Source organism: Cheilinus undulatus, linkage group 13 (genome assembly GCF_018320785.1).
Source record: "Cheilinus undulatus linkage group 13, ASM1832078v1, whole genome shotgun sequence".
NCBI classification, from domain to species: Eukaryota; Metazoa; Chordata; class Actinopteri; order Labriformes; family Labridae; genus Cheilinus; species Cheilinus undulatus.
Window position 1 is genome coordinate 13746237 of NC_054877.1, and position 26127 is coordinate 13772363.

The 26127-nt window shown below is 39.4% G+C and overlaps 1 protein-coding gene across 4 annotated transcripts in view; it reads right to left on the reverse strand.

Moving 5' to 3' along the window:
* LOC121520023 (rho GTPase-activating protein 29-like) overlaps window positions 1-26127 on the reverse strand; it is a 53189-nt gene that overhangs the window by 18676 nt on the left and 8386 nt on the right. Inside the window, exons 1-6 of one of the 4 annotated variants that reach the window (XM_041803225.1) lie at window positions 2996-3326; window positions 2403-2478; window positions 1983-2079; window positions 1705-1777; window positions 1400-1460; window positions 620-769 (exon numbers count right to left, since the gene is read on the reverse strand). In XM_041803225.1, the coding sequence (XP_041659159.1) occupies window positions 620-769; window positions 1400-1460; window positions 1705-1761 (268 nt within the window). In that variant the 5' untranslated portion in view covers window positions 1762-1777; window positions 1983-2079; window positions 2403-2478; window positions 2996-3326. Of the gene's footprint in view, window positions 1-619; window positions 770-1399; window positions 1461-1704; window positions 1778-1982; window positions 2080-2402; window positions 2479-2584; window positions 2976-2995; window positions 3327-8666; window positions 8811-26127 lie in introns of those variants that run through there. The other 3 variants (XM_041803223.1, XM_041803222.1, XM_041803224.1) reach the window with 3 other exon arrangements.

Genomic DNA, 26127 nt, shown 5'->3' on the forward strand with positions numbered 1-26127 from the left:
TTTAAACACTGCCAGGGACAATGGAGGTATCTAGTCCCTGGGGAAGTCATGGGCTGAAAAGTTTTGGGAACGATTGTATTCAGGCAACAGCATTGCATACCCACAGTATCTCAGATTTTTAAATTCAGGCATTAGATGATGTTTTTTACTTTAATTATTGTGATTTTCCTGAAAATAAGAGTCAGGTCATGTGTGGGAAGCAACTGTTTGCATTTGAGTATAAAGAAGAGTAGCTCTTTATTCTTGGCTGACTGAGCTGAGTTGGCTCTTTAATGACCATTTTGCCACGACTAAATGACTGTTAAGTGCCCACAAACTGCTCTGCCACTTCTGAACTCGGAAATCAAATAACAGTCGACAGGTTTCTGTGAAAACAAATTTTACAGACAACTGCCTTCTATCAAATCGACCTGTGGTTTTCCACCTTAGGGGTCCTGGACCCGAGGGTGGGAACCAGTGAGATAAACTGTAACAGCTGGGTTAAATTCAAACACAAAATTATAGCTTAGAAGTCATCAAGGATCACATTTTTAACACAAAATCTAATACACTCTTATGCCTTAAAAGGAAGTCTCCTGTTTGAAGCTCACTGTATGAAACAACAGTCCAACTGTCTCACCCATAGCAAGTCGTTTTTCCATCCATGACAGGAGGTCTTTAATGTACTTGGACCAGGCCTTAGCGTAGAGCAGAGCAGACTCCACCCCACCATCATTCTTCAGCAGGGTCAAGTCGACTTCTTCTTCCCGTGATAACGGCACCTCTGGGCCTGGAGAGTCAGCGGAGGAACATGCACATCAAAAAGAGTGAATCACAACATACGGCTTCAACAAAGCAGCCAGGTATTGGATTGATGTGTCTCAGTGCTACTATCCCAGCAGACATGTGGGAGGTGAATATGAAAAAAAAAAAACACATTTAAGGTTAAAGTGGACAGTGTGGGAGGATATGAAAGTGTTGGGCATTTAAAATAGTCTAACACCATTATTTACTTTTACTGGCTACACTGTGGTGCACCTCTTCCAGCCATACAACATCTGATTCAACTAAAACTGCATGTGTTTCCCATTGCATATGAAACTACTCCTAAACAGGCAAGGAATGTCAGATATGTGGACGGAGAAGAGGAAAACGAGCAGCTTGTATGAAAAAAGCAGCAAGAAATAACAGGGGTGGAAGCAGAGGTTTAAGGCGGGTCTACCTCAGGCATTCAAGAGTCCAAAGCCTAAATCACTCAGCTAACTCACAAGCTGACACAACGCCTTGGTGCCCTTGGCTACAGAACAACCATTAAATGCTTTGTAAAGCAGCCATTAATAGCTATTACGTTTCAGGATTCATTTATTTGACACTCACAGAGTGCTCAGAGGTAAATGAGGGAATGTGAAAACACACTTACCCACAAGGTCATTTTTCTCTGAGACGTATCCCTCAGGACCCACAGAGAGGTTGTCAAAAGACTGTGAAAAAGACATTTCAGATTAGAAGGAGGGAAAAGCAGACATACAATCAAAGTAAGACATCAGAAGCAGCTGGGTTTTCAACGGCCCAATTAAGTACAGAAAGCAAGTCTTTGAGGCTTTTTTTAAAAGGAGGCATGGTGAAATTACTGCTTTGAGCAAAGTCTTTAGAGAGTGTCATGTTCCAAAATAAAGCTTTGGAAATTAAATAGCCTGAGAGAGAACTGAAAAGAAATTAGCTCACCCTGCTTCTCCTGGTCTGGGGGACCCCCAACGCTGAGCCGCTGTCCACATCTCCCATAAGGAAGTCAGAAACTCTGAGGGGTAGATGTTAGAGGTACACTTTGATATGGTCCAAATTACAATCTATTCCTTAATAAAAGCCTTTGAGAATTGCAGCAACTAAACAAAAAAGATATACATGTGAGGGAAAGATTTGATGATGACTGGTTGAGGTCATTCCTGCTCTACTTGTCTGTAATAAAACTGTGGTAGTGTTGAAAAGGTACACATTGTACTCACACATTGCCGAATGTGAACGCCAAAGTGTCGATGGATGTGTGTATCTCACTAAATACAGCTTTTGTGTTTTCTGGGTCCACTTCCTTGAAGTTAATGCCTGTGGGGAGAGATACAAAATGCACAAAAAGTTCAGCTTAAGGTTTTTTTTTCTGTGGAACAATCATTCAGTAAAAGTACATACGTAAATAGCTTGGCCTGTGAGTGGCTGTGAGTTGGGAACCACCAATGTAATGGAGATAAGACCACTGTTCAATTTTAGTGAAGTAAATAAAAGTGAAACTAACATGTTCAAAACTAACAGCTAGAGTATTAAATTAAAAATTTAAAATGCAACAAAGCAAACTGTTTTTTTCTTTCTGCAGCCATTGGTAAAACGACCATAGTTAGTTGTGTTGCCTTCATAGGAAGTGGTTTTAATACCTCTTAAAGTGCTTAAGTTGTTCAAGGTAAGTGCTGACTCTCTCCTCGATGACAGACGAAAAGAAAACCCCTGCAACTGTGTCAAGGGTTTTAGAGTTCAAAAGAAAAAAACAGCGAAAACAGCACAAAACCTCTAAAGCAGAGGTTTAGGGCATTTACATGCAGAGTCCATGTCGTCCTACCAGGTCAGTGACTTTCAGAATCCACAAGGGTGAATATTCAAGAAATATCAGAAAAAGTCCCAAATCGTCTCTCAACAGTTTAGGCATCTTGAACTCCCATATGCCATCTTCCATGTTGATCATGCAGAGAAGAGTGAATCAATCGTGCACATTATAATTTTTTTTTCCTACTATAGAACCAAACAGGCCTTTAAAGCTTTGCTAAACTTTGAGAACATCTGCACAGAGTTTTCCTTGTCAGGCAACAGTTTAGTCAGCAAAAAGACATTTGCAGAAAGCAATCAGAGGCACCAAAGTCAGAGACAGAGAAATCTGACTTAGCTGAGTACTTCCTGTCTGCCCCGCAACAGGAAACACTCACACAGCTTGACTTCTTCGACGTTACACTTTGACAACCACGACAACACTTACCTTTGCTCTCTGCAACCTAACATTGTTGTCCAGTAACCAGGTGCCAGAAAACCTCAACAATATGACTCTCTTTCAGACAAAGAGAGAAGGTCTCTTCAGTTCCAGTTGCCTGGCTGCTTTCTATTTTTTGTGCTTCCATTTTCTCTTCATAAGAGCAAATTCAATCCATATCAATGGTGGCTGATTACTGGTAAATTCCCAGGCAAAGATGAGGCAAAGATCCCCAGTCATGGCATCCTGTGTTGGGGAAGCAGCCTGCGTTCCAGGGAAACTCTTGAGGACACCAGAGCGAAAAGAGGTGCAGCGGTGCGAGCCTCCCTGCCGTGCACCTCCCTGGCCCTGAATGCTAGCGTACAACTCCGCGCTGACTTCTTCCTCAGGACATCCTGTGGGTCTCATAACAATGATTCCATAGCTCTGCCCCCCGTGTCACGATTGAAATATGGAAACTGCATCATTCGAGTACAGGGGCCATTGTTTTCTCATGGTTGGGCCGTGACTGGGACAATAAGCTTCTGAAAAATGTCTTTAGTGAGCTAAGCATGTCTGATATTCTTCTAATAATTCCATTTGAGAGGGTATTATGAAAGTTAACTGAGATGTAATAGCTTACACAAAGCTTCTGTATTGAATCTGTCTGTCTCTCATTGAACATGAAGCTTTTCTTAGAATCAGTGAATTTATCTCCAGGAGCTTTATCTATATAGGGACAGAAAATTCCTCTAACATGTAAGATTGATTGCAGAAAACAAAAACACTCAGCTACAAGGATCTTCCTGAGACAAAGGGGGACAGAGAGCAGGGAGAGAATTTTAATAAGTTGAGGAGGTTGACACTTTTATTGCAGTGCCCTGCAGTTTTTCAGCAGGAGAACAAAATGTGACCAGGAAAACAGTCTGGGACGTTTCTGAGTCTGTGAAAAAATCATATCTTTGATGACATAAAACCATAGAGGACATGCTGACAATACCACACCAATCTTCTCTTTGCTGTATGAAACCTGTCGCATTACAGAGATGATTGGAGCTCAACATGTTGACACTTTTGAGTTATCAACTGCCTACAGTGTCAAATGAGCAGCAAAAGTGAAAGAATATTCTGAGTGGATAACTTTCTGCATGTAAAGGCATCTGAAACTGGTTAGACAACCATGTGTTTGGAAAAGAGAGGAGGGAGGGAGGACTTTTTTTTCTCTAGTAAACTCTGGCAGCTGTCCAAATGCCCCAGGTGTCATGACCAAGCATCAAAGAGACACATGAGCAAGGAGACGACACACTCTGAAGACACCGAGGCGCACAAGGCCTGTTATCATCCAAACCTTTGAGTCTTCATCTCTGACGTCTCAATGAATGATTCCTCTATGAGCCGCTGCTCTGCAGTCCCTTCTCTGGCTCCCTCTCTGCATCTCTATTGTGTTTCATTCTGGCCTTTTGGGACAGTCCAGCCATGGTGTGTGGTGATGTAAGGCACCCCCTTGTGGACAGGCACATTTCCAAGTTTCCACTTGTCAGCATGATACATTACAACTTTATTGATAGTAGGACTAAATGACGTGGCTTTTCCTTTATAATAGAATCAATAGCATGCTGCATTGTCCTGCTGCACGACAGCAATGTCATCCCAATGTATCACAGTGTTAATGCTACTCTAGTACAAATTTAGCTCACATTATCTAAATGTTTTGGCAGTACTCCTTTCTGAAATGTATTATGTTACCAAACCCATATATATGGATACAACAATTAACTGAGTAATAGTTTGAATTCAGGAATGCAGAGGTCCATCTTTCTGCCCATACTGATTAATAAAGATACCAGTCTTTTCTCTTTCAAAATGTTTGATGTGTTTGACCCATTGCACAAAGCCAATTGTAATCTAAAGTTGATGAGTAAAACAGATTATTAAGCTTGAAAAAGTAATGAAACTTTGGCTCTAAATTAGGAATGTACAAGATTGGACTTTTGCCCATATCTGACATGCCAAAATTTCCAAACTCATTTTACCAATGTTGATATATGCAAGCCTTTTTTATTGTAAAGAACACCAAGTGTCTCCTGAGCAAAGAGAGGCTGAGCTGAGAGAGGGGCAGGCAAATCTGGTAGTTCTTTTATGTTTGGGACTTCATTCTGAATGTTCAGGGCTCAGGATGGGCCTCTTTGAGTGTGAAGTACCCTTGGCAACCGCCTACACTTGATAGTACACTTGCATATTTTACTAATAGTATAAGCTGATACATAATATATTCTGCAGATATGTAGAGTCGACACATAGGTTGTAAATATCGGCAAAAATGTTCATATCTGCCAAAACCTCTTATTTATCCTCTTAAAAAGATACTTCAACATTTTGGCAAATTCTCCCATTGCCATAATTCCTATAGTCTTAATAACAGGTTAGTTTCCGTTAGTTGTCGGGGCAAGCTGTTTCTAGATCTGGGGGGACCGATATACCAGCTGCACAGCTAACGCTATGTAGGCAGACGGTATTTTTTGCTTTCCCTCATCAAACTCATCAAATACACAATCCAACAACTCCAAAACACTCTCGTGGACAAGTACATTCACCACGCTATGAAATAATAACGCATAATTATGTAACATTACGGCACATGAAGCAAATACTCAGTACCATTTCTTGAGTAAACCACTGGGCGGAGTGACGCAGTGCAGCAGCCATGTCTGGAGTGTAGTTCCGGCTTTGCATTTAGCTTTAAAACATCTCTGTCTTGTAATGTCCCATGATTATTTCATAGCGTGGTGAATTTTTTGATCAACTTGTAATTCTGGTGGTGACTAAAAAGGGATCATACTCTAACCACTTAGCCAGCTAATTGTGCTCATCCCTAGTTTGGTTTGGTTCAGTACAGTTTGGTGTTTCCCACTGTCAAAAGGGCTGTACCATCCTACTTTTATGGTGCTTTTCTGCTGGGGTATCAAGCATGCCAATTCGGCCAAAGGGTGTGGCTAGACGCACTGTCAGCTAACACCAGAACCTACCAAGTAAGGGTGATTTTGTTGTGGAAACACATGCAAGATCAGGGTTTACTGTACCAAATTGTACCAAACTGTACTGAACCAAACAGAGCATTTGTTGGAAATACACCAGGACTGTCAGCCGGTGGAAACAGTCTATTCCACTCTCATTAATCCCCCACTCTTATAGCAGATGCCTAGTCTAATTAATGCCAGTCTGAATGTAGATACTAACGTAATGCAGTTAAGTAGCAATCTTCAGTTATTAATCATACTGCTGATTTTCCATCTCATCAAGTAACAATGTGTCTACTCATTTGACTCTCATGAGGCCAATAATTCTTTTTGCTGATCCAACACTAGATCTCTTTTGTTTTTTCTCACATTCTCAACATTTCAGAGCACCACTCATCAGCCTACAGACACAGACGCACATTCTTAAAGAGTAGATCACAGCTCAGATTTGGAGATAGAGCAGGTGAGCTGTCAGACGAACAAACACCTCACAATACAGAGAACAGAAGGAAGAAACATGGATGTGCCTGATTGACAGGCAGCCTGCCAAAGGGGCCTCTGCGGTGGCTGAAATACGGAATGCAAATTACAGCCATGTAGTCTCCACGGTGCAGATTCTTGTGTGCAAGTCAAGTGAAGAAATACCAATGCAGTGGATCACATTTCTTACAGATGGAACTCCTGAGTTGAGATTCCTCTTGTTTGTATTTATAAGAAGAGGAGAAATGGATCGACTGCTGAAGGAATAATAACTGCTTGTACTGTGACCTTTTAGAAACAAATATCTGTGCCAATGCTAACCAAGCAGAGAGCTATGAAATCTTCCTGCGGGGCATTTCCCACACTCGTTTGAAAGACTGACGTAGACCCTTAGCCTGTAACAGTAATGCAACAATAAGATTTCATGCCAAGATATTACATTATCACCAAGGTATTTCTGTAAGCCTACCTGTATGTCTGTGAGTATCCATGAATGCTGGTAATTACTGGGGTTGTCATGATACAAGTATTTCAAACTTCTGTATGAGTAATGAGTAAAAATCAGTGTCAATACCTGTTTCAATATCAAAAAACAAAAATGGACGCCCATATTGGTTGTATTCTTGTGTTTGATTTACAATATTGGATTAGGCTGGATTAGGTGTTCCATGCATAAATGCTAATTATAGCAGAAGTTGCTCAGTCATCTGGCTTCCGATATCACAGAGAGCTAGCGTAAAAAACAGCAGAGTATGTACGAAATGTATGGAGTCGCAGAATTTGTCTGTGATTTCACTGTTTCACAAACAGAATACCCCTTGCAAGCTTGTTATAAACTTGCAACAAACTTGTGAGGTTAAGAGGAAGATGGTCTATAGAAACAAGCTGAAACATGGTAAAGTGCCATCCACCATATGGAGGCTGACATGCTCTGGCCAGCAAATCAGAATAAAACAGAAGTGTAGCTAAATGACCTAATGAAGCAACAAGGTTAGCTCTACTGTGTACTTGAAACAAATATAAATGGTCACCTACATTAGAAGACTGGTATGGAATATTTTGGAAATATACTAAATGGACAAAACTAACTTATTCTTTAAGAACCCAGAAAGAAAAGTTTCATCACATTTGGGAGAAGTGGATTAAATTTTTCACTTCCATGCCTACAGATTATGCATGACTTTAACAGACTAAATATACACCCTTTCCCCCTTTTAAGGGAAGCATGATAGTTGAAAGCTCCCATAGTTCTAGTGTGAAAAGTTAAAAGGTTAATTTGTGTGATTAGAATCTGCAAAAAAGGTAAGGCTTAAAAGGTAAACAGCAGAAGTGGAAGCATGCATTGGAATGCACAGTATGTTGAATTTATGTATTTTTGGCAAGTTCACATGTGTGTCTATGTAAGCTGACTATGAAGAATGGAAACTCTTGGAAATGGGACAGAGGACTGACAGACTGTATCAAAAGTGAGTGGATCCACACAGGCCGAGGCTATAAACTACTCCTTCTTACACAAAGACTCATTAAAAGTAGAAAGGTGCCACTGTGGAAAAAAATTCTAAATATTATAAAACGCAGGCTTTTTCCTGACGTGATCGGAGGTGCTCCAACTAGAGAACTGTAAATATTAAATATGTTCAATATTTATTTACAATCAGAAATCCTGCTGTTTGTGGTGACAACAGCCAAGAACAGCCAAGCACACACAAGCACAGAACAGAGCAATAGCCAATTGAGAAGCAAACTGACTGAAGGGGAAGTAAAACGAAGACACGGTCATGGCAACGATAGTATATTGGAAGCATAAAGTTGGATGGCTATCAGAAGTGGAGGAGAAACTTGTTTATTTGTCAAAAAAAATGAGTGTTTATCAATGTGTACTTTAAAACATATAGACGAACTGACAAAGGTGAGCTGGACTGAAATGGCAACCACAATGGACTTAGCATGTAGCTAACCGCAGTAGCAACTTAAGTTTAAAGATTTGGCGTTTAGGGAGACGAGACCAGGCGTCAGTTTTTCTCTTCCATGTTTTCTCACATCTTAATGTGTGCGGCAGGCTTGACTTTTGTACTTAAGACAAAAGCAAAGCTAGGGGAAAAACATTGATTTTATTGATACTGTCAAACACTAAAATAACAAAATGAATCTCAAAACCTGGTTTCAAAAAGTGTCAAATTTGGACAGTCTTGGTGACTACCAACCTTTGACTTTGGCGATGACCGTCCCAGCCGCTCCTAGAATGTCCACAGAGTTGAGTGTTGGGTGTTTTGCAATAACGGCCTTGAGGATGCGGAGTAACTCTGCCAGACGCTCCTGCACCACCACCTGAAGGCCTTCTGGATTCTCTGGAGACAAAATAAGAGGAGAAAAACAAAGGTCAGCCAGGTTTAGTCATATAGGTATCTACAAGACAAACAAAAACTTTATTAGAGCAGAAACCCTCCTACCATGCACGGTTTGCAATCATAATTTTTCATCTATTAGTCAGAGTGACAACCATTCCACGACACTTTGAGTCACAGGTAAACCAGTGTCAGATCAAATTCTTGTCATTCCTTTTGTCATTGCCAGGCAGAACGCTCTGAAAACTTGTCATTTTCAAACTATGTATCTTTGATGTCATCTTTTGTCTAATCAGTGCCCTTCAGGGCAAACAGTATAGTGCACCTTCTGTTTTGAGATCTGTGCGGCTGAAAGACAGTGACTAACTCACTGTTGTTGCAGCATAAATCTAGAGTGATGAAACTTCTGCTCTGCTCCCTCGAGGCAGTGACACCATGTACACCGGAAGAAGGCACGTATCAGTGTAAACAGGTTGTTCAGTCACCGTCAAGGTTATAACATTCCCAGACAGGTGACGATGATAAATACAGAAAAGATGGTGCACTTTAAGTGCTTTGTGGTAACAAGGGAGGCCCAGGAAACCTTGAACTTCAGAAAAATGATGTGGCATAAAAGCAGATTTTATCAGTGCAACAGCCACTGTGTTCTTCCACATCTTTGACTCCTGGTTTGAGTGATGAGATGATACAATTTGTGAACTGCATAACAATACAAGGATGCTCTGATAAGTAAGAATAAATAAGTGACATTTCAGAGGTCAGGGCAGAGGCAAACATGGTAGCTATTATGCAGGAATAATTCACCGATCACAGAATGATCACTGCAGAGCTGCAATAAACTTGGAGTAAGATCTTGAATTTCTGTGAGTATCTGTGAGGTTTCAGATGATGATACTTGAGGAGGAAAAGTATGTACAAAATGCTTTCAAATTACATCCCTCCCTTCATTTTACCTCTGTATCAAATTCTGTCCATCTGTGCGCAATGAAGGGCATTCCTTTCCTATAGAACTAGATACAGCAGAGAGAGGTAGCGCATCTACCTTCAGAAAAATGTGATATAAAAGGTTTCCCTTTAACACCAAAAATCTTCAAGTCTTTAGTCATCCTCTTTGCTGAGATATTCAGAGACTGTTTTCCCTACTGATACCATTCAGATACCTACATACTAACACATACTCTGTTACATTTCACTAAAGAGATTCCAACTTCAAAGGCCAACTATGAGACTTTCAGAGCAGACTTTCTGACCAAAATAAATGCTTCCCACCACTGTCCACACACTTCCCAACTCCCCCAAAAAACTGCAGTTTTGGCTTTTCCTGTTATCTTAACTATAAAAGGGGAAAATATCTGACATGTAAAAGCCATGATTGCTGACATTTTGTTAACTTTAACATTTGAAATGCGAATTTTTGCAAGAACAGCACTGTTGCGGTTTGGAATGGTCATAATCTACATGTTATTGGTTTATCTTGGATTTTCTGAAAAAGTGGTTTCAAACAAGGGCTGAACGAATCTGAAAAAATATCTCAATGCGATTCTTTTAACTCAAATTGCAAATGCTAATGTGAATTGTTGTATTGAAAGGGAACACTTTCATGTCATTCTCAATTTTGAAAAAGAAAAACGTACAAAATAAGAAAAGTAAGATTTTTTGCAAGCTATTCTAGAAAAGACTGACACTCAGATGATTGCACTATGTGTAGAACATAACACCTCTGCTGCAAAAAAATCAAACTACTATTTTGACACACATTTCCGGACAAAACATTTTTTTTAAAAACTGCTGTGGCCATATTGGGATCCATTCTAAACCACGATTTATTGCTGACTTATTGCACCTACTGCAAAAACTCAAGAGTTTGCAATTATTTTTTAACTAATCATAGTCAGTATGAGTTTGCTTAATACAAGTCACATTCACCAAGCAAGCCCAGATAAACATCTTATTTAGGCTACGTTCACACTGCAGGCCTTAACGCTCAATTCTGATCTTTTCTCAGAACTGATTTTTTTGTTCGCCTGTTCACACTGCAGTTAACTTCTAAAAGATCATATACGTATCCAATTCAGAACCACATATGAAAGTGTCCTGATTCTGATTCGAAAAGGTCAGATTCAATGTGACTTGCGCTGTTCCTACAGTCAGAAAAACATCAGATACAAGTCACATGTGAGCAAAAAAATCAGATTCAGGTCACTTTTGACTGCAGTGTGAATGTAGTCTTGGAGACAAAAAAGCCTAAATCAAGACCTGAATTGCGTGTAATGAGTCAGATTACCTGCCAATGCTGCAAGCAAAATGTGTCTAATTTAGAAAGCACATCTCATTTCACGATACTTAACAGTAAACTTTGCCTGAGCCTTGCACTTGCTAAGATGAAAGTTTTTGCAGCATAATAGTAGCCATTTCATGTGTTAGTTATGAGTAGACTTCTGTTTTTAATAGCAGATAGGGTATTTTTTTGAGGGTCTTATTCCACCATATTTCAGATTGATGCACTGATTTGCATTCTCCTATCAGCCACTGATACTGGTTTCTGAAAAACTTATAATATTCCCATAAAGCCTCTTAATTCAGCATTAATGTGTATTTCAATTAGTAAAGCTCAAAAAGAAGAAAAACTTGACACTAAAGCTCTGTCTGTCTTCTTTGGCTAATCATTGGAGGCTCTGTTAGCTGGCACCAGACAGTAAGTGAGTTCATGTCTAACTCAGTGTTGTGGAAGAAGCTGGGACACCGGCTGGAAACAGAGAAGTCATCTGGTTTTCATCAAGGCCACCACACCAAGCAGCAGGGTGAGATGAGAGACTGAATTTATTGGAACGTTAAAAAGAATTACAGATGGCGTGAAAATGTGAGCCTAAGTGTGTTATCCATTTGAGCCATCTTGTATTCAAACACACACACTCTAATTCGATTGGCTAGTGGTAAAACATAGCAGAAGACCTACATAATCCGCTACTGAGACATAAGCCCTGGCCATCTGTGACTGGATTTGAAAGAACAACGGGAAAGGTAAGCATTAATGAAAATACACTATAAAAGGAAACACTTTCAAAGGGGCTTAATCTGAAATAAAACACAAAAGACATGTATGTATAAATTAAGGGTGGAGCAACATAATGACCCACCCTGCATTTCAGAACCTAACCAACCCTTGTCCTTCACTTCCACCCCTAAGATGATAGACACCGAGCCCTGCAGAAAAGGGGAACTCACCTGCTTTCTTGCCCCAAAGGCAAGAAGTCCCTGACCCCATGAAACACACTTTGAAGGTCCCCCTCCCTGTTGACACTAACAAAGGGCCATCATTAACCCCCCCTCCCATCCTTTCAACCCTCTTTCTTAGTTGTGGTCATCTAACTTCTGGTTAGTTCAGTGGTGTTTGAAGATTTTCTTATCAAAGTCATGTGTGGTTTTCCCTCTAACATAGAAGACACAGTCCAAATGTGGTGCACACCTGAGAATTTCCCCTTAGCATGACTAAAGATGCTGCTATGGAAACACAGCAGTGATGTTGGATTGATCATTTTTTTTCCATTCCTTAATTAGTTGAATGTGCACTGACAAAGGAAAAGGGCACAGGTTGTCACGAACTATCAATAGTTGCGATGTCGTGGCAACGAGGACAGAAACTGTCCTGAGCTGATCTCTAGGATTGGAACTGAAGCCGAGGGCAGTTTTGAATGGATTGGTATTGGCTGTTCCCTCTGTTTACTGTCAGACGCTGCCAGCTGTCAAAGATGCTCCACTGTGCAGAGTTATTGCACTGTAATGGAGTGGCAAAAACAAATAAATAGCAGCCAGTAGGTTCAATTAATGATAAACACACTGACAGCGACCTTCAGCATACAAAGAACATGTCCTTCCTAACAAGAGCAGAGCTGACACATCCTATCATGCATAAACTGGAGCAGCATTTAGGAAAAGTTACACTTCATTTTTTATGCAGAACGGTCACACATGCTGAAACCGCTTGATCTAACCTTAACGTACAACTCCTTTGGGTTAATCATGCACTAAATTTCTGCAAAATAATGGAAAATACAGATAGATGGATGGGTCACACATCAAAGAGAAGCTTTCTATTTTACTATACATTTTATGAACTTGGCAGCTGGTCATCAAAAACGTGTTATTAAGTCCCTATGTCATCTCATTAAAATGCACACAAACATTAATGGGCCTTACTCACCAAGCTTTCTTAAGAAACATTTGGTCTTAAAACCCTGTTATGCACTTTCCATGAAGATTCTGACATCTCATCTGAGATTGATTCTTGGCTAACAACAAAGTCTTAGACCACTCCAAAGCACTGTGACACACATTTGAGAGCTGATATTTCAGAGCAAAATTGTTTATTGCATTTTCATCAACTTAGCACATGAATACTATCAAATAACTTAAATACACACGTGACTTTAACGTAGTCAATTTGCATCTTGCTCATGAAGTTACTGATATTAACTGCAACATGTTAAATGATTAATATAAACTAATCACTAAAGTAAGAATTTAGAAATTAAAGTGAAGAATAAAAGCTAGACCTACCTTTCCATGTGAATAATATAATTAAAAAACTGTCCCATTGACCATTATTTTAGAATGAATATATAATCATATCATTCTGAAAAATATGAGGCACCAGCTCTTCTCTGCTTTCATTTATTTTTCTCTCCAGATTTAACTTTTTAACATAATTTCGTTAACATCATTTCTCTGACTACAGCAGGATATATGTTATTTCTAATGACAACAAAATTTGAATGAGTGAGATCAGCATATAGCTATCCACCACTGGCACTAACACATGATAAATCTGTGTCAGTTTAAGCTGAGCTTAATCCCTTTTAAAACATTTTTACACTTGGAATCTGGCACATTATTTTTTTTATATCTCAATTCAGGCATTCTGACAGGGCTCTCTCAAGAGGATCCTGTGTACCCTCTGTGACTGCACACAGCCCTGCTGTCTCATGCTCTTTAATGGGCAGAAATTTGAATTTTCTTCTTGGCAAAATAGGGAAAGAGTGGACAAGCTTCAAGATTATGAGCACATGGCATTTATCAATGCAAGGACACAGTTTAAGAATGGCTTCATGAATCTGCCTAGGACTTTTTTGGGATGAACTTACTAAGAACAAGAATGAACTTAAGAAAAAATCAGAGGAAGGTTTGAGGAGGTGAATGCGGGCACTTGTTTGTCACAGACAGACAGAAAGTAGAGGAGAAAGACTGATATCTCATGGTCCCTCATATTAGTTCTTATGTCCCTACCTGCTGACTTATTTCCAGTTGATCTTTGTATTCAAACATATACTGCAAGCTGTCTGATGTTCATTTTCATAAATTACACAGTATGGGCTTAAGCTGGTGAGTCTTGTTCATTGTTATAATTATAAGCAGAGACATTTAGGTCTATCTGACGTTACTTTGTGTATAACTTTAAATGGTTTTGTGTATGTGATCACAGAAATCATTTCATTATAATCAGATCATAATAGGCAGGTGCTGGTCGGCTCTCAATCTACTGTTGGTTCAGAAAAATATAATGATGTTGAAAATAATTTGTCATGCTGGTTAAAGCTTTTTAGTTTTATTTTGAGTTCACTACCAGGAGAATTATTCAAATCAAAGATTTGAGAATACTGACCCAACTTTTCTAACCATTGTAAGTGTGCACATGACTCACTCTCCACATTATGCATGTAGATGACTCAGCAAGCTAAGTGTGCAATTAGGCTACTTAGATCATTGTTAATTCATCACCCGGATTAAAAAATACAAACAAAAGAGCTGTATTTAACAATCAGAAATAGGAATGAAGTTATCAAAACAAGGTCAGATTTAATGTGACAGCTCATACTGATCACCACCATTGTTTGAATTGTGTGACAGGATCTGTGCTCAGTGTAGCATAAGACAGCTGAGAGAAAGCTGGTGAAAATCAGCCCAGAGTGGTTTTGTTACAACAATGGCATCAAAAAGGGCACTGGATATTTGCAGCCAATTGTAAGGGGGGACCATGCCATTGTTTTGGTAGAGATAACAGCACTGAGGCAGAGAGATGGACCATATTGTTTAAAGAGGACCCCCTGCAAACGCCAACGCAGCTCAAGGCTTTCCTTGTCTTTCTTTACAGTGGTGGGATGAGCTGGAGTCCCAGCCACGCTTCACGCTCGGTCTGCTTCATTTAATTTCGACAAGATCAAGACCTCCCTCCCTTTTGGGGATGGAGATTCACAAGGAAAAATTCTGTTAACAGTCTGAAAGTTTAAGGCTGCTGTAGTAGGGGAGAATAATTTTACCAAAAAAGTGGTTCAGTTCTACAAAATGCAACACTAAGACATTTTTCTTAATCATGATAAACAGTCTAAGATAACTGATTTCCACCTATTGATTAAAAATATTAGAGAAAGAAAAATAGAAAATGCTGAAACTAAAGCATTTACATTATCAGATGTTTGCGCCAACTTCTTACAAATAAAGATGCATTTGTTTTTATTCACTAACTTACTTATTCACCCCATGTTGCAGAAGATCGATCACATGAGCCCAATTATTGTGCTGCTCATGCTACTGGTCCTTTTTATTATCTTGTTCCTCATACTTATGGTCTTTTTTTGACACACAACTCCTGACAGCCGCTAAGTGTTAAAAATGTAATTATGGTAAGTTGATTTAGCACACACTGTAACTCAGTTTATGACTGAAAAGTCACCAGTCTAGCACTTTACAGGATACTTCATTTTATTATTTCAGTCCTAGGTAAATCAGTTCTCTGAAACACCACCAGACTTACCAGTAATAGCCCACAAACATGCCTGGTATTACCAGCTACCTTCTAGTTTGAAAAGTAATATACATAACTCAACCAAAGCATCCATGTAGGAATATATACACTCCAGAGATTTTTTTATAAATGCACTGTATGAATATATTTTGACTTGACTTGTTTCAACTTATGCTGCCTCATATCCATATTTCTCATCACTAACTACAACTGTTTTTACAAGAAAATAATACCGAAACTATTTGTTTTAAATTGTCATGATTTGCAGGATTAAAACAAGGGAAAAGCAATTTTATCTGCAAACATGCTCTATTTTTAAGTCAATTCCAAAAGTAAAACTACGCCTACGTATTATTTAGTGACATCCCACACACACTCTTGGAATGATAATATTGATTTTAAATAGGATCAACCGCTGATCTACACACAAACTGATCAATATGTAGCCCCTTAAGTGGCTTTAAATGTCTTTTTAGCCCTCCTAATGACAGAAAATACATAATTAAAACTTAAGTTTAACTTCTCTTGTCCTCAACAATCCTCTCCGCTGCTGTTACTCTCTGGTTTTGCCAAAATACTGCTCCATCCTCAAAACCCGAACTGTGTAGTGACACAGATTTAACACAGCACAGTAGCTCAAACATTTGCCTTTTAAATTAATGTCTCCCCTTATATTGCGGCGTGTGGGGGTGTCCCATTGTGTCTAACAAAGCTCATTGTGTGCCTGGTGCAGAGAATGACCAATCTAATCCAAATCTTCAGGTGGCCTGACAGAGGTTACGGCCCCTTCTCCCCCCACAGATAACAACAGGCAATCAACTGGCCTGTCTGGACACGCGATCAGCTCCACATGAAACAGGCCTCGGCAGCTCTGGTGACACAGCGCTGCTTGGGAAACAGCCGCCGGGTTTTACTGAGAGGCCACAGAGGCCATGTTTGTCCTTCAAAATCCTTCCTCCTCCTCCTCCTCCTTTTCTCTGCAAGGAGGGAGGAGGACAGATTTACACTGCAGTGTATTATTTAAAATTTTTCTTTTAGATACATATCTGCCTGCCTCATTCCAGGACGGTGACCATGGTGACACTGGTTACCCAAAATGCCCCCTTCAAATGGAAACAGCCACTTTTGTCCACCTGCACTAATTGGCTACACTTGGATTATCCATAAGTCTCTCCAATCACAAACCACAAGGCCAGAAGACATTCAACATCTACTGTTACAGACTGCTTGCATTGCTGAGCTGCTTGCAACCTGATCTACGACAGGTGGAATTGTTTGGTCAGGATTCCATCTCTAAACACCAATTTCACCCCCTGTCCAAACAAACACGGCATTGCAGGGTGCCTCTCCGCCTATCCCATGCCTTGTTTGGAGACAGAGCAGGCCTCAGACATCACACAGACAGTAAACAGCAGGCACTCCATAAACAGCTACCTGCTCTCAGCCTATTAGTGAGGAGCTCTCTGTGAGGTCTGGGCTTCACAGGCAAGCTAATTCTTTGACACTTCATTACATGTTAGAGGGGACTATAGAGCAGGTGAACAACAAGACCACATTCCTGAATAAACAATCAGTGTGCCACAGTGTGTCAGAGAGGTGAAGCAAGGCAGAGAAGGAAAACAGGGGAAAAAAAGCTTTTAAACATTAACCGCTGCTTACAGATTCAACTCCAGTTCAAACCACCAAGGAAATAACTCTTCTGCTTTGCATTTATATCTTGTTGTTGTTTATTTAAGCCATCAAATATCAATTAGACACATCAATTTTTTAAATATTTTGAAATAAAGTGTTTAGCACATCCATATATCACATAGCATCGCTATCAAACTCCTGCACTCAGTATATACAAACTAAATTATCCCTCAAAGTATACGCAAAAGATATGCACTAGCTTTGCTCTATTTGTATTATTAACACTTGTATATAGATATTCTTTTATTCATGTTATTGCTGGTGCTCTCTATATTTGTGCTGTATTTATATATGCACCTTTTTCTCCATGTGCTTGTGTACACAGTCTAGTCTACTCTCTAGCTTTATTTGTTCAGCTTTGTTTTTAAGCCTTTCAGTGTAAGCACATCGAAAGCTATGAAAAAAAGAGTCTCAAATTCCTAGTATGTGTGCTCATTCTTACTAGTAAAAGTGGATTCTGACCCTTTTACAGTTCTAGAAAGCTGGGTTAAGTGATGTATAATTCTAGCTAAAGCTCTGATAGAACTGATGAGTTTGCCAATAATTTGACAGAGTGGTAATGAGTGCCTTACATTCCAAATTAGTCAATTAGTGGCATGAAGATTAGAGGTGGGATAAAATGTTGATACGACAGCTGTCCTTGTGAGATACAATTATCATGTCACTTCCAAATATTGGTATTTTAACAACAGAATAAAGATATAACATTTTAAAGACATTTCCTTGACTCATTATAGTTTGACTCTATTGCTCCACACTATAGCATTTAGACCATTAATGAGAGCAACATGAACAGATGTTGACTGGCCAAAGATGAAGCCAAAAGTGAGATGAAAGATGTAGCAAACTGGGATACTGTTTGGCAACAGTGAAATTAAAGTATGAAGATAAGAGGTGAAATTGAAACAAACCTGCAGTGTTTAATACATAAGCACTTTAACTTTTTAAGGGCTATTTTATATCCCTCATCATAGAGCTGGGTGATATGGCCTTAAATTGATATCCTGATATATTTTTGCTATATCCTGATGCACGATATATATTGTGATATTTTGAAACGTCCTCTAAGCAGCTGTATAATGTTTAATTAAGCCCCAAATGACACAAGTTTGTTGATTAAATAGACTGTTCAATTGGATTTTTAATAAAATTGTATGCAGAAAATCAATATAAAGTCAAATTTAGCAGTTTTATTTTCAAAAGGACTTCATTCAATCTTTCACTAATAAATCAAAAAATACATAAATCGTGAAATACTCGGTATTTTACAGTGTATGGACAATCCTGAAATGTTTTCTGTGTGATGTTTACTATTGCTGATTATAAAATGACCATTTCCCTCATTAAGGATGAGGCAAACCTACACAAAACTCACCAATCCTGTATGCAGTCAAAGGCCAAAACCCTGCAGTCTAGTCCACCATTCAGGCTCACAGCTGTGATTATATTAATCTGTTATCTGTGCTGATCAATGCTGGAGCAGTTTCTGACAAGTTCACAACAACACTGGGCTCATGTCTTAAGCGATGTGTTGTGTTACTGCCGCTGTTATCTTTGAGTTATCTTGTGGCGTATTTTAACAAATACAGCAAGTTCAACCACCTCCTTTTCAAAGTTGTACAACTGCTCAACGCTGCAGATTCAGCACTGTTTCCCTTTGTTCATCTCTAAATGCAGCTAACGCTCCGCTAACTCGCCACGCTGCTCTGTTTACCTTCCGCTCCCTTGCGTCTCTCGCCGCTGATACAAAAGTGCACATGTGCAGAGGAGTTTTCTGGATGGGCGGGGGAGAGAGTTCTGTGCTGTGAGAGATGTGTTCAGGGACAACGGGAGAAGCGGCAAAAGCCGCAATTCTGCCGGTATTCCGGCTTTCCCTCATCAAACTCATCAAATACACAATCCAACAATATAATAATAATATTATTATAATAATATTATAATAACGTATAATTGTGTATCATTACGCTGCATGAAGCAAACACTAAGAACTATTTCTTGAGTAAACCACTGGGCGGAGTGACACAGTGCAGCAGCCATGTCTGGAGTGTAGTTCCGGCTTTGCATTTAGCTTTAAAACATTTCTGTCTCGTAATGTTCCATGATTATTTCATAGCATGGTGAATGTGCAGGTCACAACTTGTCCACGAGATCGTTTTGGAGTTGTCGGATTGTGTATCTGATGAGTTTGACGAGGGAAAGCCGGAATACCATCTGCTTACATTGAGTTGGCACAGCAGGTCTGAACTCGGCAGCGGCGATCTAAAAACAGCTTGCACCGAAAACTAAAGGTAACAAACCTATTACTAAGACTATAGGGATTATGGCAATGGACGAATTTGCCAAAATGTTGAAGTATCCCTTTAAGAGGCCATTTTATCAGATCTGGGTCACACTGCTTTAGAAGATAAAGAGCAAAGAATCAGCATAATATGGGGGAATTCACAGGAAAGAATCGAAAAATAATTAAATCGATAAGAAGAATTGATAATGGCATCAATATCAACAATAAAATCACAATCAATTCCCATCCCTACTGCCGGCAGATACCAACATTTTTGCCTTATACTTACAACAGATAAACTAGCTGTAAATATTGAGCAGTTGTAGGAATACATTTGTAGAGTTTAAGGATGAACAAAGAAAAGACACGGGTCAGCGAAAGTCTTTTCTTTGTTCATCCTTATTTCAACTTCAACTTTAATAAATGTTCCATGACCTGAAGTTTGTTTCTTTTTTCATCCTTAAACTTTAAAGTGTGCTTTAAGGACTGAAGTTTTAGGACTTTAGAACTAAAACTTCAGTTCAGAAGTACACCGGATGTTTACTTCAAAGAATAAGGAACCAGACAATAATGAACTCTACTTCTACCATCATGATGTAAGGCTACCTGATACAATGAATGTCTGTTATTAAGAAGTTTTATTCCACTAATACCCTGATGTCCCAATGCGTCTGGGTCTGACTTCACCTTGAGAAGTTTGCGGTACAAGGTGAGTGAATCTCCAGCTACTTGAATGACAATGAGTCACCCACTGAAGTGTGGGAATGTGTGCTGAAGTTTGCTGCATTGGGAAAGAAGGGTGACTAATCCAGTTGGACGTGTGAAACGAGGGATCTGTGAATGTGTGAGACAGGTAAAATTGTGTTTTTGTTGTGTCTAGTAAATCGATGCAGACTAAACATCACATCTGCTGCTTTTGGTATTCTACAAAAAGAAGCAGCACCTTGGGCCTATGCCCCCCCTCACTCTGAGAAGGCCTGCTCCACAGCTGTAAATTTCAGCAGGTCTGCCCAATCACCAGGAGTGACGTCCCCCTGCTTGCAGAAGCTCTACCGTCCAGTCCACCCCTCGCCATGACCAATCTCCAACACAAACATCCAGAGCCCATAACCATAAATCCCACCCCAGGAAACACACCCCGACCACAAGCTTGCACAAAAACATCCTTCAGCATCACAGGGAAAGTTACAGCCCAGCAAATCTCTCTTTTCTTTCTCCTGAGAGCAGCAGGCCATTAAGCCATTATGTGCAAGTATTTAGCTTTTTCTCACGATTGAAGGCACCACCCGCAAGTGGCCACTTCAGTTGGCACAGGGGCACTTGAATGAGAAAGGGAGATATTTGTGGTAGCTGCTGCAGGATGTGTTTATAAGGGAGTGATGGCGTCTTTTATGGCTGTTAACAAGGTTTTAAATTGGGTGTACTTTGAAAAAAGAAACAATTTTTCCTCTACAGAAAAAAGGTCAAGGAAACATCAGGTAGAACATTCTCCATCAACTCATGTGACCTTGCTAAAATGATGCCACAATCCACTCATGGTATCAGATAGATTCATCTGACTAGATCAGGTATTGTAACAATGGACTGATTTGTAGGCAGATCTTTGAAGTCTGGGTATACACTCTTCTGTGTTTACTGCAAGCATGTACATGTACTGTGTCACTTGTCAGTGCACTGGTAGGCCTGCACATTTGATAGGAAGAACAAACATAGCACCGAAGGCACTAAAAACAAAGGCTGAGCAGTATGGGTAAATTCCATGCTTGTTACACCAACAGTTTCTTTAGATATTTGTAATTTCTGAATAGCTCATGTTGCAGGAAGTGTTGTTAGAACAACAAGCTTAACCAAACAGAAAGCAGACAAAACCAAACAGTCGACTCTGTCAGCTACACTGAAAAGATACAAGAAATGTTCCAGTGATGGTTTAAAAGTAACAAAACACTTTGAGCTACAGTACGGTCTGCCACCATGTTAATTTTTGCTGAGAGCACTCTGCCTGGCCCTTTCAAGAATGCTTGAGAACAGTTATAATCAGAGTTAATGGATGTAAAAGCTACAAGCTTCACCGCAGGCACCCTGAGCAATAATGCTACTGTACATTGCAGTGTTAAGGCTAAACTAACTGATCATATGCAACAACTCAATTTCAACTGCCAGACAGGAAAGGCTTTATCCGTTTCATACAGTTTTACATTTTAAGAATGCAAACAACATGTAAAGGTCATAGGCAAAACAGAAGTGCATGACTTTGGCTGCTAAGTACTGCTTAACGAGTGATGCTACTGCAAGTGGTGCTGACTGAAGGGCATATTGTGACAATAAGTTTAGTTTGAACGACTTAGTTTTGAGATGCTCTGATCAGGTCTCTTGTAGCCAATCACTGAGGGAGATAGGCTGATCTACAATATGATACTGATCATATTTTGCCAACTATTTATCTTTGTAGTGTACAGAGACTGAAAAGTAGACAAGTAACCTGATAAAAGGAGAACAAAAGTCATCATTCAGTCAACAGCATGCCTTTAACTTCCTTTGTTTATCAGAGGAGTACAAAACTCTCCCAAGAAGCAATGCAACAAGTATCCTACAGTAAGGACAACTGAACTACACAGTGCGATTTCTCATCCATTACATGTGTTCATATATGTGAATTCATTTATACAATAACTAATACCCTCAAAAAATATTTATCCTATTCAATACGCTTAACAGAGCAAAAAGTCTAATAAAGAAAGTCAATAAGTCTCAGAGCATTAACTCATTGACATTAAGCAACTGATTAAATAATCTTATAGTGCTGAGCAAACAAATTTCACGCTCAAGTAACTGTTTTAACTGAAATTACATTTGTACACATTGTGTGACCTAACCACCACCAATTAGTCATTTTATAAACGGACTTTAGACACATCAGAATTGACATTATGTCAGCTGACAGAAACAGTTAACTCTGTCAACATAGGTAAGCTAACAGCTTTGAATGTGCTGGTTTCAACAAAGATTTTAATACAGATTTTAACTGGATCGACTTTTTTTTTTTTAAACTAAAGGGACTCAAAACAAAGTTTGGGGATTTTTAGAACAGCAGCTTCAAGAAGAGGACTGAGCAGCAACAGTCAGAGCAGCAACAGCAGCAGAAGCCACAGATGCCAGAGTATTAACCAGGTGACAGGGTCAGGGACTCCCAGCACTATTTCTAGGGAAGTCAACATCAGATTTTTTATCCTATATGCCTATACTTACGAACACATTTTAGCTGATAAAATGATAGAAGTGTCTCTAGTGCAAAAAAGGAAGCAGGGTCAAGCAGAGCTGAGAGAGGAGTGGGGAAGCAGACAATCTGGGAGTTTGGGGCTTCGTTTAGAAAGTTGGGTGTGTAGCACCCACAGTAATCACCTAAGCCTGGTGGTCTCTACAGATATTTAAGGCCAATATGTGAAACATAATACTGATGTACAGCTGATACTCTGGCTGTAAATATCAGCAGAAATTTTTACACATGCCGATATCGATCTATCGGTATTCAACTTTTTGAGCTAATATCTGACAATAACAATACCATGCTGATAATGTTGTGCACCCCTAGTTATTATCTGATATTTTCAATCATGCATTTTTGATAAATATCAGCTAATCATGATCAGCCGCTGACAAACTGGGATACGACTAATTATTTATTTATTTATTTCAATCGTTTTAAAAAGCTAAGAAAACTTTATGCCAGTTTTCATTGATGATTTGTCAGTTTCATCGTCACAGTGAAAAAAGGATCATCGGTATCAGATCAGTAACTGCAAAGCACCAGTGTCAAGGTATTTGGATCAGTGTCAGAGCCCAAACAGTTGGATCAGTCTGGACAATAAACTAACATAACCTCATTTCGGTATTCTAATACCTATTCAAGGGATTACATAAAAAGTTGATCTTGAGGTTTTATGGAGGTACACAAACTTCAAAGGTCCATACTACATTTTATGTTAACAAAAATGGGAGAGGAAATCTGGCATGCAAGTAACAGGTGAAGGCTGGTCAGAGATTTGGCAACTTTATCTTCTCTGTTTAACAATAATAAACAAGAAAGTTTCAAAAAACAGTTGGATTAGTCCATACTAGCAACAACCATAAGAGTGCAGTTGAAACCATCTTGAGCAAAATGAAAACAAGCCCATAAATAAACAAAACTGAGACACAAAGAAGAATGGTAAACAAGTCCCTGAAAGTTTTAACCAAGCCACTTTTTGAACATTTTATCACATGCAGCTCTTAAAAACAGGCTCTGTCCTTCTGACAACAATGCAGACAGAGTGGTACTGAAAAACACAGAACAATGCTGTTTGACTGGACTGCAGCCAGATCTTATCAGGGTGTCATGATGACACCAACAGTAGAAAAAAAAACACAGTTTTCATAGTGAGAAGAGCACCCATGAGTCAGCTGGGCATGTTCCTTATTAAAAGACATTTGATACCACCTTTACTACTCACACAGCTTTTAAGTAGTAAGAACACTCTGTGTAGCATAATTGAGAGCAGCCAGTTACCATGTTCATGTAAAGTTAGAAAAAAAGGCTCCTCAGCCATTCTTTTAGATGTTTGCTCTTCCCTGAAGTGGAACAATAAAGGAGCTGGTGTGAAACTCTTTTCTTGTTCTTTTCCACCTGAGGCTAAAGAGCTAAAATAAGTAACCCACTCTCCCTTTAGCTCAGAAACAGCAGAGGAAATAGAATTGCAGACAGTGTCCTGATGGCTATCTATTGTTTTAACAAACGACATTTTAAGTTAAAACCTCATCCTGTTCAGTCCTCCTGGCCTCTGCACTATCCATAGCTTCCACCACACATTTCTCAACACACATTCCTCAACTTTCTTGGCTTGATAGTGAGAGCAAACCACATTTTGTGTTGTTTGAGCACAAAAAGTACTATTCTGAGGAAAGTCTTAAGCTCTTCTGTTTATGTGCCTGGTCCTCAGAAACAAAAACTAAAAGGTGATGTAAAATTATGAAGAAATAGGGTATGTGCAACAGCAAGATTTTGTAAAAAAAAATGCAAAAGATGACAAAAAATAAGGTTCTTCCAAATGTCCTGTATAGTCCCTAAAACACTGGCTTTAATCACCCAAGTACCACTCACAAATTATATATTATAAAATAATGCTGCATTTTATTCTATTGTATGAATATTGCAATATTACCTTTGGATTACAAAGAAATAACCATCATTTTTCATTTCTTCCTATCTCAGACTATTTTACTGATTGAAATCGTTGACTATAGAGCCGCTTTATTCATGCAACAAAACCAAACTGAATTATTTTTAGCAGTTTTCATGGCCAATGTGGCTTACACCTAACATTAGTCTATGAAGGCACTATAGCTACAAGTGAACATTTGTTCTAAAGGAATGCAGAGTATGCAGGAGAGTGGGGGGATGGGAGGGGGACAGCAGCCCGGCTCAACTCCTTTTTCATCCTGATTTAAACCATTAACTAAAGCCGTCTTTTTTTCACAGCGAAACACACTGGTGTATAAGCAGGGATTGAAAAGGCTGAGATTTTTATAGTTTTTTTTTTTCATCATATCTGCTCTGAAATGTTCAATTCCTAGTCCTATACTAGTCCCATTACATGATTTTAATGTTGCCATCAGGGGATTTAAGCTGCTCACTGTGTGACTTGAGTTAAGAGCAACAGAAACAGTAACACTGAGGGAACTCTTTAAAGTGAAGTTAAATCCTGCAAGTATTTATTGAGACGTTTGATGCACCTTTTATTGGTGTATATTCTTTCATTTTATTCCCAGCTGACATTTGCTGGAAGTGGAAAATGTTTAATATCTACTATGTATGACTACAGGCTGGATTTAAAAACAAAGTCCTGCTGTTTCTCTGTCTGGCCTCCTGCTTCCTTTAAAGGCAATAATAATGATTTATGTTAGTCAACCTGTTGACATAATGACATGTTTCAATTTGCCATTTTTGGACATTTTATCATTTAACAATCAAATTAAATCCTGAGTGTGACGCAGAGTGATGAGAGGTTAAGATTGGGGATGGGGTTGGGGACAGGGGTCAGCTACACAGTCAAAACTCATAAGCTGCACATTTTTCTCCTAGGTTACATTCTTTGACAGCCTGACTATTGTTGGGCAACAACTTCTGCAGCAGTGAGTCCAGTTATGAGCAAAAGAGTAAATATACACCTCAGTCTGACCCTGGGGATTCCATAAGTGTGAAGTTGTGGGTGTGAGCGTGGTAGGTCTAGTTAACTCGAGCTAATTGCTGCTGATGGAGTTCCCCTGTGGGCTCTCAATGGCCAAACATACGGCGTGCAAGTGCCTCCTGCTAAAAAACCGTCAGGTGCTCTGAGAAGAAAAATAAGCATGATCCAAACTGAACTCTCTACGTTTTCTCAGTGCAAGGGTGGTGCTGTGAGAAACACACTGAGTCAAACCCTTTCTTTCCGTAAAACCAATACAAACCAGCCAGATCACAACAGGACACATGCCTTTCAGCAACAAAAAGCCTAATATTGGTTTCACACAGTACT